At 43.8% G+C, this 12,321-nt stretch overlaps 1 protein-coding gene across 2 annotated transcripts in view; it reads right to left on the reverse strand.

Moving 5' to 3' along the window:
• Nucleotides 1-970: 970 nt before the first annotated feature.
• rapgef2a (Rap guanine nucleotide exchange factor 2a) overlaps nucleotides 971-12,321 on the reverse strand; it is a 46,055-nt gene continuing 34,704 nt past the window's right edge. Inside the window, exons 19-30 of one of the 2 annotated variants that reach the window (XM_063218255.1) lie at nucleotides 9,200-9,437; nucleotides 8,418-8,804; nucleotides 7,975-8,192; nucleotides 7,739-7,862; nucleotides 6,599-6,622; nucleotides 5,972-6,195; nucleotides 5,687-5,809; nucleotides 5,262-5,411; nucleotides 3,536-3,713; nucleotides 3,170-3,423; nucleotides 2,430-2,657; nucleotides 971-2,299 (exon numbers count right to left, since the gene is read on the reverse strand). In XM_063218255.1, coding sequence (XP_063074325.1) covers nucleotides 2,274-2,299; nucleotides 2,430-2,657; nucleotides 3,170-3,423; nucleotides 3,536-3,713; nucleotides 5,262-5,411; nucleotides 5,687-5,809; nucleotides 5,972-6,195; nucleotides 6,599-6,622; nucleotides 7,739-7,862; nucleotides 7,975-8,192; nucleotides 8,418-8,804; nucleotides 9,200-9,437 — 2,174 coding nt within the window. In that variant the 3' untranslated portion in view covers nucleotides 971-2,273. The remainder of the gene's footprint in view (nucleotides 2,300-2,429; nucleotides 2,658-3,169; nucleotides 3,424-3,535; nucleotides 3,714-5,261; nucleotides 5,412-5,686; nucleotides 5,810-5,971; nucleotides 6,196-6,598; nucleotides 6,623-7,738; nucleotides 7,863-7,974; nucleotides 8,193-8,417; nucleotides 8,805-9,199; nucleotides 9,438-12,321) is intronic. The other variant, XM_063218256.1, reaches the window with a different exon arrangement.

Genomic DNA, 12,321 nt, shown 5'->3' on the forward strand with positions numbered 1-12,321 from the left:
CCTCCTAATGATTGGACTGAACTCACAGACATTCACACAGCCACTCATGCCATTACATGGAACATGAAAGAGTTTTTTTTTTTTACCTCCGCCAAGGATGTTATGTTTTCTGTTGCATTGTTTTGTCTGTCTGTTTGTCTGTCCGCTCAAAGTTATACACGGATTTTGATGGAATTTTGTGGAGTTGTTGGAAATAAAAGGAACAACTGATTACATTTTGGTGGTGAGCCGGATCCAGGATTTAAAAAAAAGATTATTCTCCATTGCGGATGGGGCAAATTTTGGTATTCCAGTTTCTAACTGCTCAAAAACAAAACAGGAAGCTTCCTTAGCCGGAGGTCCGCACTTTTTTGAGTGCATTTCTAGTTGTGTACTGTATATGACAAATAAATATCCTTCAATAACCCTTCTCTTTAGCCATCCTCTGTTACACAGTGCCATCACACCAATGTCAAATTGAAATTCATCTAGTTTTGGTCTGATCATTTAGGCCGATTATGAAATCTGTCATACAACATTACCCTGACATTGTTTGAATAATTGAATAATCATATCTCATAAATGAAATTATATCCACACATACGCAAAAATAACCACAATCTGTGACATCAGTCAATGTGAAGCAGAGCTTCCAGTTATGAGATTGATGGTAATTGATGAGTGATGAGTCCCTTAATTGCACTGTGGGACACTGGAAGCTTTGGTGTGTGCTCCCTTGGTAAAGGGCCCCCAGTCCAGAACTGAGGCCAAGTAATGACTTCTGGATTTTTATTTTATTTCCTAAAATATTTTTTTAAAACATCTCGCAAATAACTGAAGATACCACTCACATCACTGATGCACACTGTGCCAGTTAAACTGAAAAAGAAATGAGACATATCACGAGGCATAAAAGTGCCGCTCATTGCACTAGTACACCATCTGTGGGTATCTTTTGGTAATGCAGACAAAACGGCGCTTTAAAATGCACACGCACACAGTAAACAAAGGAGTCAAAGTTTGCTATAACATTTATTCTATCCCAGAGGATTCTGAAATATTTAACATGACCACTTGTTTGATCTATAATCTCTGACAAAAAATATAATGACTATTTACAAATATGGACCCTGCCTTAATTTATGCACACAGGGATAAAGAACACTGGGTTTGTCTTTGTGAAAGACATATAATCACACATCTGCTGTGGGATATACAAGGAAAAGGGATTTAAAAACACCCAAACACCTAAAATCATGCACATTGCACTTAATTGTGTGCATGTGCACGCGCGCGCGCACACACACACACACACACACACACACACACACGCACACGCACACGCACACGCACACGCACACGCACACGCACACGCACACGCACACGCACGCACACACAGCCATCAGTACACATTTCATAGTTCTTGCTGTTCAATTGAAAAAATGCCAGCAAAAGGTGTGCAATATTTGTATGGTCTTTGCCTAAAGACAAAACACAATATATATATATATATATTCTTTTAACAAAGTAAAAAATACTGAACACTGACCATTTGTATTTGTAATGGTACAAAAAGACTGAATGTTAAATTTGGCTAGAGAAGTCTTTCATATTGTGCTGGCGTAATACTGATTTGCTTCCATGATGAATGCTATCTGTCTGCTTCCGGCTATAGCCGTCTTGGAACACTCCAGAGCGTTTCCATTTTCTCCATCTTTTGCTTTCACACTTTCTTTACACGGTGAGGAGCACTGAGAGACCATACAAATCTCCTTCACACCAATGTCATTCCCAGTGGGGGATCAGGAGCAGTCTCCCACACAGACGTGCACACACTTGCACGCACACACACGCAAATGCGCGTGCGCACACACACACACACACACACGCACACGCACACGCACTCACGCACGCACGCACACTCACATGCATACACAAACACAGTCCCATTTTAGATGAGATTTAACTGCAAAATTACAAGGGCTGTGCTTTACCATGCACAGCAACACAACAAACCATGACATATTCACACAAAACCGCACTTCCACACGGTGTCAGTGTAACCTGTGTCTGACCCTGTCAGTAGCCATGCTGAAAATTGGTAATAACACTGTTTCCAAGGTGACACGGGGATAGTAGGGCTGAAAGTCTGTGGTTCAGTGATGTGAGATTGGGAAGGCTGGGGAGGTGTGGTAACTCCATCATACTGCAACTTAATACAGTAAAACTCATTTCTCGCCTTCCGTCGTCCTCCTCTGCTACATATTACAGTTAGGCCAGGTTTGAAGTGACCCTCATACCGCCGACACCTGCTCACCCTCTGCGTAGAGAAAATGGGAGTCAGATGGGAAAGAGAAGGGGAAGAGAAGATGACAACGGCATTAGAATATTTGTAGTAACTTTAAAAAAAAAAAGCCATTATTGACTATTTCTGTGGCGTGTTAACTTACCTTCTTTTCCCTGAGGTGGGCGTGTTGCTGGCCGATGGGTGTGGCTGACCTGCTGAGCACTGATTGGCCCTGGAGAGTCACATGATCTCTTGAGGAGGCGAGACCTCTGCAGTGCGGCGTTGTAGTCTGGAGGGCGTCGCCCAGGTGGGGGGTTGTAGCTCACCTCAGCCAAAGGGGTATAGCCAGGGGGTGTTGGCGGAGGCTCGCGGAAACGCCCTTCTCTGTGTCCTGTGTAAGTGCACAGATTAATAGAAAATATGATGCATCATTCGTGCATTAATCCGGCCCTGCTTGCATTACTTCCACAAGTCATACGATCCTCACACATCAGCAGCAGTAAATTACATTTGCTGCCACTAGGGGGCATGTACGTCTGCCTATAGATGGATTTTTTGTTGTTCATTAATACGATGTTTGAGAAGGGGCAAAACACTGGCAGCCAACCACGTGAGCTACGGTTTCCAACAATCAGAGGTTGAGTTGTGCGGAGCTGGTTTCATGCAGTCAGGAGAAAACAAAAATGTAGAACCCATGTAAAGGCTATAATTTTCATTGCATAAATGCACCGTCATTGGATTTCATCTCAAGATGACCCAAGTATTTTTTGCAGAGTGATTCCTATTGCACACAAGCTGGCAAGGGCAACTAGCAGGCCTAGCAGTACTTATAACATAATCTTGATAGAAGATAATAGAAGACGATTGCTACCTAACCATATGGTAGTCTCCAAGACATCTCACCTATGACGGGCTTGTTGCCACGGCGCTTTATTGTTCCAGTCTCCCCCTCCAGTTCATCTCCCCAGTAACCAGTGGGGGCGGCCCAGTAGCCCCGGCCAGCCCCGGCTCCCTCAGACAACGTGTCCCAACACCTCTGTGGGATGCTCTGGATGTTGTCATGGGAACCACTTGAGCAGGACGTCCAACTGCCCCGTCCACTATCTGCAGCGTCCAGTGAGGCGCGATCACACTGATCCTGAGAGAGGGAGTAGGAGCTAAAAGACCAGAGGAGACAAACATGTAAGAGTAAGCATAAAAACAGTATTCATATACAGTATGAATGTCAAATATATGTACTTGTGTATGTGTGCATGTCTGTAGGCCTACCCCAGGCTTATTTGGTCAGGCTCTGATCTTCCTGTGGCAAGTATGTTGCTGGCTGACTGTGTGTGTGCAGGCATGTTGATGTGGACATGGGCGTGGGGGCCTCGCACATCATCCATCAGGTCACATGAGGACGAGCTGAGGAGGCTGTACTGGTCCACATCTGAGGTGGTATACACACCTGAAATGCATAGAGCACAACATCTATACCAGGGGACAGGAACCTATGTCTTGAGGGCCGTCTGCAGCCCTTGAGGCCGTTTTATCCGGCCCCCGATATAATTTTAATGTTATGCAGCTTCACATGAAAAATAATTTGTTATTAAGCATGATATATTTTATTTTGTAAAGGAGTCAATAAGTTATATTATAATAAGTTATATTCAGTGGACCTAGATAAGGTGGGGTCTGTTCTTGATTGAAAAAGGTTCCCCACCTCTGATCTACTGTATATGCACGCCCTCAACCTGAGGAATGGGCTATAAATAAACAGATCACATTTCTCCACATTAGTCCTTTTCATTTATATATAGGGTGTTTGCCTGACAAGCCAGATTACAAAATGAAAAGTAAAGTTTGGCACGAAACAAGTGATGCAGTGGAGTTAACGGTTGGCATTCAAACTTTCCAACTGCACATAATTAGCCTGGGAACTCCCAGGCTGCTTCGCACAATCGTTCCGATCTGAGAGACAGCATGACGTATATACCCAGAAAACGGACAAAATCATGGCCTTGCCATGGCAGAGAGCGGGGAGGGGTGTAAAGACAATGATTGCAGTTTGTTTGAATACATACAGCTGACACGATTGGCTATGGCTGTGTATGCCAAATGATACACATTCGTAACGCCCGACAAACAGCCATCGTCCATAGTAAACCACACCCCCCCCTATGGGATTTACAGTTGGCCGGTCTCCAGACCTTATCTCACTTGTGATTAGGTCTGGTGATAACCAGGCAAGCACATAATGACCATCACAGTCACAGTGCTAAGCTCTCCCCAATGACTATTTAGATTCAAACAGAAAAATGTTTACTTAAACACAGAGCTTTGTGAATGAAAGATGGGTTTCAAAAACTTTTGGATTATGGCGGATGGTGTGGTGCAAGACTACTAGACAACTAGTTTGCTGGGCTAATAGGGTGGGCCGAACTACAGGGCATATATTGAGTGCTCATACTGTATGTTGGGATCTAGAATTGGTATGATAGAAATAAGTACCAAATACATATTGCATTGACTACCCTGGTCTATTGAGATGAATAGCTCTATCTGATCGCCACCATCTGTGTTTGTGGTTAATGCTGCTTGCTGGTGACAAGACAATGTGCCAATCATCCTGTAGGTCGCGACAAAACAATATCTTAGCCAGAGCCGTGATCTTAGTCAGGGTCGTATACAAAGCCCTTAGATGATAGTGAGAAAACCGTAGGAAGTTCGTACCAGCACGGGGACACCTTAGGCTGGCCATGAGAAAACGTTGAACACACAACACCTTGTGTTCTATCTATGTACATTTGTGATGACCATTATTTTGCACCTTGCAATTTTTTTTGCTTCAATGATGATGGAAAACCACAAGTGTATCAAGGGGGCATTTTGATGCATTTTTACAATGGTTTTGCTGATGGACAATCACCCGGTTGCATCTTAAATTGCTTGAAAAATCTAACTTAAGGTATAAGGGCTTATGTCCAAGTGCTTTCTGTGATATTTGAGTTTGTACCTCTACGTGGAGTACTTTGCGGTGAAACGGGAGGAGAGGAGAGCAGAGATGAAGCGTTTGACTGGCTGTCCTCTGTCTGCCTCTTTTGTTGAGCTTGGCCTTCTTCAGAATGATTAAGCGTCTTCTTTATCGACTGTGGGGACTTGCCACCTTAAAACACAAAATCATTCATAAACTTAAATAACTTTTAAAAAGTACATGTAATGTGTGAGATTCCCCTTCCTTTCTTAAAACTCATCACAGCTGAGAAGTGTACCTGTATGTGTACTGTATGCCCTGGTAACATTGATCAACATGCTGCATGAATACGTAAAACTGAAAATGCTTGAAATAGCTGGTGGTGGGAAATACTCATGAAAAGGAACATATTTGTGACTGGGCAACACACACACACACTCACAAGTTACATTTGTTTTCACTCTTACCAAATGTCTCTTTATTAGAGGATTTTCTCCGGGACAGATGCGTGTGAGAGGTTTGAGGGGTGGGGCTTCTGGGGGTGGCTGGGGAAGAGTCCACGGTCCGTCTCTCTCCCAAACTCTTTAAAACTGTGGAAGACAGAGAAAAGCCATTTAAACCTTTTAAATGCCACACAGTGCGTGTGTGTGTGTGTGTGTGTGTGTGTGTGCGTGTGCGTGTGCGTGTGCGTGTGTGTGTGTGTGTGTGTGTGCGTGTGCGTGTGCGTGTGCGTGTGCGTGTGTGTGTCTCACCAGGTTGTGAGGCAGGCTCACACTGAAGAGAGAGTGTATGGAGAAGCTCCTCATCACTCTGGACCACATGGACAAATGTGGAGAGGTACTGGCGGACACGCCGGATCATCAGATCCTCTTCATAGAGACGCTTGGCACTAAGAAAGGAGCCGCGCCGACCACGCTTCTTCTGGCCCATCAGCGCCATGTCCAGCACTGTGGAGCTGCCCGTCTGGCTCAGGGACCTGATTGGATACAGAAGCACACAGTGGTTGGTTAGACAATTGGAATGGAAAGGGTCAAGAAAGAAGAAGAAGAAGAAGAAGAAAAGGAAAGAGTAGTAATACGGTGAGAGAGGAAAGTAGGAGCAGAACCACCAAGGACCTCTCAAGAGGTTGAGAGTTATTTAAGTCCGGGTGAGTCTGAAGTCTGCGCCAACAACAAACATGTACATTGTACATGTACATACATTGTAAGCAAACTAATTGGATGTCAGACACCCAACAAACACATAGGCACACACAAACAAACAGGCACAAGTGAAGCTTTGTTAGTTACTGTTTCTAGCCTGCGCATGCACTGGTCATTTCATTTGCTCAGCTAGGTAGGCCAACCCAGAAAGAATAAAGCCACGATCTCCAAACTCACCCCAGACTTCTCCACTTCTTTTTCCTAAAACACAGAGCCAAGTAGGAAAGCAGGAAAAGAACGAAGGGAAATGAGATGTGTATGAGCAAGAAATAGAGAGAGAGAGAGAGAGATAGACAGAAGGAAAAACAGAGGGAATGGTAGAAAGACAAAAGCTTAGGCAGGAAAGCCCAGCACACCGATGGACAGAACATAGCCCTATTGCATCCCAAATCATTCACACCCACAAGGACATTGAATTCATCACTAACATATGCACGGAGACGCGCGTGCACAAACACACGTGCGCATGCAAGCACACGTGTGCACACACGCACACGTGTGCACGCACGCACACACACACAGACACACACAAACACGCACACTTAGCAGACATCCACAGAAAGTATATGAGCACAGCGACCACAGAGTGTCATGACAAATACTACACCTCTGTATTTCTTATACTGTTTATCACACTCAATCAACTCTGTACACAGGTATGTACCCTGCCTGGCCAAAACAAGTTGCCACAAAAAGGTTACTCACTCCAATACAGTATGTTATTGGGCCATCTTTAGCTGTGGGTATGGCACACATTTACTGTGGCATTGTTTCCCTAATATTCTGCATTGTCATACAAGACATTCCGTGGTGATCACTTACATGTCAAGTCTAGGTTCAGCAACAGAGAATAATGTTAGGTCAAAGAATGAGGTCAGGTGACTGAATATAGTGAATTACCAGGTTAATCCATCAATGGTTTTTTTAAATGTCATATTCTAAGATGACAATGCCAGGATTCATTGAGCTTAAGGTGTGTAAACATGGTTCAGGGAGCATGAGCCATCAATTTCACACTTTCATTTTTGGACAGGCAGTGTACAGAGGTTTAGGTGTGACAGCCAGCATAGCTTTAGACACTTTTTGATTGGTTGTAACAGTGGTGTCTAACAGTGTTGACAAATGCAAGCAAATGATTCAATGTTTCCTTCACACATTGTGACAAGGCAAGAGACACAGCACAAACAAGTTGACAGAAGTCGATCTTATGCAAACTAAGAGCCAATCTAATATTGGCTTCCAAAATGTTGCTCCATTTGCTTGGATATGTCCCCAGTGTTACTGGGTACCATGTAGTTTGCATGTTCTGTGCCTTACCTGGTTCTGTACAGAAGAGCAGGATCTGTATACACTGTGGCCATGCGGCCAACATGGCGGATCTCCCGGGCGATCATTCTCAGCTTCTCAAAATTCACCAAGCCATCAACCTTAGAGTCGTTCCCTGTACACATTTAAACAAGATTAAAGTCACAAAATATGACAAAGTGAAAGGTATTTGCTGTCTGAGGTCACTTGAACAGCTAGAATGACTTTTGTATTTTTTGGTGTCGTACCTTCGTGAAGGAAGGTGAGATCCTTCTTGATTACTGGGAAGAGAGGGATGATGGGCGGCTGGAGAGTGTGCGTGGGCGTGTTGAGCAGGCTACGGTATTTAGCCATGTTGCGTGAGGGGTCAAACACACACTGTAGCTCTGTCAGCAGCTTATCGTACTTCGCAGGTAGCTTTTCCCAAGTGCCCCTCATGCGAGAGACAGGGGCTAGGTTCAACCCACTACGCACACAGAGAGAGAGAGAGAGAGAGAGAGAGAGAGAGAGAGAGAGAGAGAGAGAGAGAGAGAGAGAGAGAGAGAGAGAGAGAGAGAGAGAGAGAGAATCATTGAAGATCTTGAATCTCTTCAGCATTTCAAATAAAGGGACAATAATAAAAAAAAACAATACAATAATAGCAGCAGCAGTACACAGGGTAAAAGAGTCAAACGTTTTGGTCATTTCATACCTGATGATGTTAAAAGTGGAATTGTAGTTGTTGACCTCTCGACATCGTGCCGCGACCTTGATAAGCTGCTTGATGACCTTGGCCCGCCGCAGCTGGTTGGCTTCTTTGACTACTTCCGAGGCGACCCAAAACGTCTCCTGATTGATGAGATCCTCAAATTGCCGCAGGTTGCCCATTTCCTCCGAAGCTGCGCGGAGCTTGAAGAGATCCTTGATGTAGTCCACGGGATGAATGCTGGAGAAGAGCAAGTAGTTGCGAGCCGACAGCTGATTGGCCAACTCCACGGAGCTCAGCGACAGCAGACAGACCTGCGACTCCCGCAGTAGCTCTTGGGCCTCCACATCAGAGCACAGGGTCTCTGTCTCTGTGTTACTCTTCAGGTAATACCTGTGCCCCAGACAACAACAACAACAAAAAACGAGTCAAGTCACTAGCAGTCCATAGCTTAATTTGGCAAAATTGAAACAATTAGAAAATGAGTGGAAATTTCTGACAGGTAATTGTAAAAGAGCAATAGAAAGACAAAGAGCTTCAAAATGTGTACAGGAAAAAAAGTGAATGAGTGAGTGAGTGAGTGAGTGAGTGAGTGAGTGAGTGAGTGAGTGAGTGAGTGAGTGAGTGAGTGAGTGAGTGAGTGAGTGAGTGAGTGACACAGAGAGAGAGAGAGAGAGAGAGAGAGAGAGAGAGAGAGAGAGAGAGAGAGAGATAGAGAGAGACAGACAGACAGACAGACAGACAGACAGACAGACATCAAAGTTGTCTATGTGACCATAATGTTATACCTGGAACTAAGCTGTATTCGATCAGCAAGTTTATTGAGTTGATCAGGAAGCCGCCGCTGCTTAGTGACACCCTCGGGTGTGACCGTCACCTCACACAGTGAATAGGCCTCAGGAGGTGCACTCAGACCAAACTCTCTCATCGCATGGTTGATCACCTCTCTTGCAGTGCTTTCTCTCGTCACCATCAGGTACCGGCTCTGCTGGTCAGCTTTGAACACACGCAGTACTTGGTCTTGCTCTGCAGGCACATGTATAAAAATACACACATGTAATGTTTTAGAAATAATACATATGAATATAAATAAAAAGATAAATATAATTCAATATGTAACCTTTCCTTACTTAAATTGCATCACTTATAAATGATCGTGGCTATAAATTGTTGTGGTTTCATGGTATGGTTTCTGCGGGGTCAACCCATCCCCTGCAGTTACAGTGCCATTCCAAAACCTCAATCTTATTCTGTGGATTCTTATTGTGCTGATTTAAGCGTGTGATTAGGATAATTGTCACTCTGAAAGATTAAGTTCTCCTGCATCTTCACCTTTCTAACAGGGGGCCAAAAGGTTTGTGCTACTACCACTACCACAGTGAAACTGTTCACAATTCCCTCCTCCCACACAGCATGAAGCTACCATCACCATACAGTATGTACATACTCAAACCACAAATACATCCTGTTTGAAAGGTATGTATGCAAACAATGCAAAAGAGACCTAAATAGGTTACATTTGCCCTTCCTCATGGAACAAATACATATTCTATATCAACTGGGCTATCTACAGCATGTACTGACACAGCAACAGATGAATTCAAAATCCCATCTGCTTTGACACACAAATAAATGCAAATTGCATTAACTTCAAAATCAGCAGTAAATATAGCTGCAAGCAGCAATGCGGGGCCAAGCAGTAAACTTGCCAGAGCCGCCACGGCAACAGAAGGAACTGCAGCGCCCCCTTTGGTCCAAATCTCGACAATGTTGGTGTGCATTCCTTGGACGAGAGTGTGATCACGTAAACCAAGTTTAGTTTGAATCCGTTGAAGAGCTGCCGAGATATGAGCTCACTTCCTGTTACCTACCTGTTGGTGGCGCTAGAGAGCTTGGGGTCTGGATTTTTTTGTGGGAGGTCATGGGATGGACTAGAATGTGTGCAAAAAATCCTAACAGAAATTGACTAACGGTTGCTGAGATATGACCTCACTTCCTGTTTTGCCACCTTTATGACAATTTTGATTGGCTGTCACCGGCAAACGACAAGAGGTGTTCAAAATTCTTTCCTCTCCCCCCTCCCTCTCCCTCCCTCCCTCCCTTCTTCCCTCTCCCTCTCCCTCTCCCTCTCCCTCTCCCTCTCCCTCTCCCCCCTCCCTCTCCCTCTCCCTCTCCCTCTCCCTCTCCCTCTGTCTGTCTGTGTGTGTGTGAGGAGGGGGTGGGGGGTGGTGTGCAGGGGCTGGGGCAGTGGGGCTTGACCCCCTGCCGAGAATGGTGTCAGTGAACCTGCGCAAGGGGAGCAGAGGAGACAGAGAGATGAGAAAAAATCCCTCCATTCTTTCCACAATTTTGAATGGCTGCTGTGAGCTGATAGTTTTTTCAATCGTTACGAAAATCCATACCTGGGTGCAACATGGTGTGAAGATAACCTGTGTACCAATATTTTGAAAATTGGGAGTAGGGTTCAAAAGATACAGGCAAAAATGTAGCTAAAATTTTGACCTGCTGGTGGCGCTACAGAGCTTGAGCTGGGGATTCGATTTTTTTTGTGGTAGGTCATGGGATGGACTACTATGTGTGTACAAAATCCCAGCCTAATTCAACAAACGGTTGCTGAGATATGACTTCACTTCCTGTTTCACCACTTTTACGACAATTTTGATTGGCTCTCACGACTAAACGATAAAAGATATCCAATATTCCTGAAGACCCCATGTGCAGCTCAGTCCAGAGATACTATATACCGAGTTTTGGGCGAATTGGTCAAAAATTGCGGGAAAATTAACATTTTTATTGAATTTTACAAAATTCAAAATGGCGGGAAAACTATCATGGCGGAAAATGACGTCATATGGTGCGTTGGATTCGTCTTGACTCAAGGATTCCAGGGATACCAAGTTTATGAAAATTGGCCCAGCGGTTCAAAAGTTACAAGCAGAAATGTACCTGCAACTTTGACCTGCTGGTGGCGCTAGAGCGTTGGGGCTGGGGTCCTATAAATTGCTGTGGGTAATGCTGAGACTGCCCCGAATGTGTGTGCCAATTTACAGCATTTTCCTGCCTACGGTTCTATGGGCTGCCATAGACTTGCAGAGGGATAGGAATGGTGACTAGAGAATAATAATAATAATAATAATAATGAAGAAAACCTACTAACTCTATAGGGGCCTTCGCCAGCTTCGCTGCTTGGCCCCTAACAACTCTGATGGTGACATCTTTCTCAGCATCTATTGTCAAACTTTTCATCTGCAATTTTCAATATGCTATTTCACATGTGATATTGATATAGTGCAACATATTTAATTTATATATTCTTGTATTTGTTTAAAAATACATCATCATATCTTAACAACTCCATGTATTTTTCAAAATGTGGCAGGTAGCGTTTGTTACTATGATAACACATTATGTATGATGTGTACAATATAACAAGACAATAGAGCTTTCTGATCAGCAGGCACTATGGCAGGTTTGTGCAGCCATGTTCATGCCATTATTGAATTGGATATTTTTCACCTGGTACGATAAATGCAACATTGTAGCGTGTGCTAAAAATCCATCCCGCTTAACACTATTGCATGGCATACAGCTCCAGGCCTTTTTATTAGAATACCATGAAAAAGTTGATTTATTTCCATAATTCCATCAATAATGTTAAACTGTCATGGATTGTAGATTCATGGCTCAGTTTTTTAACTATTCCAATCATTATTTTTTTTCTTTTTATATACGTTGGCCTTCCAGCTCAAAAAAACCACGAATTGGGGAATTCGCATTATTAGAATATTGTTATAAAATCACATTTTTCTTCATCAAAATTCGGTCACATTAAATCAGTTGAAATTTGGTACTTTCTACATAACATGCAATGGTCAATACCTGGTTAGGACATTCTCTGTCTTCATAATGG

Source organism: Engraulis encrasicolus, chromosome 16 (genome assembly GCF_034702125.1).
Source record: "Engraulis encrasicolus isolate BLACKSEA-1 chromosome 16, IST_EnEncr_1.0, whole genome shotgun sequence".
Taxonomy (NCBI): domain Eukaryota; kingdom Metazoa; phylum Chordata; class Actinopteri; order Clupeiformes; family Engraulidae; genus Engraulis; species Engraulis encrasicolus.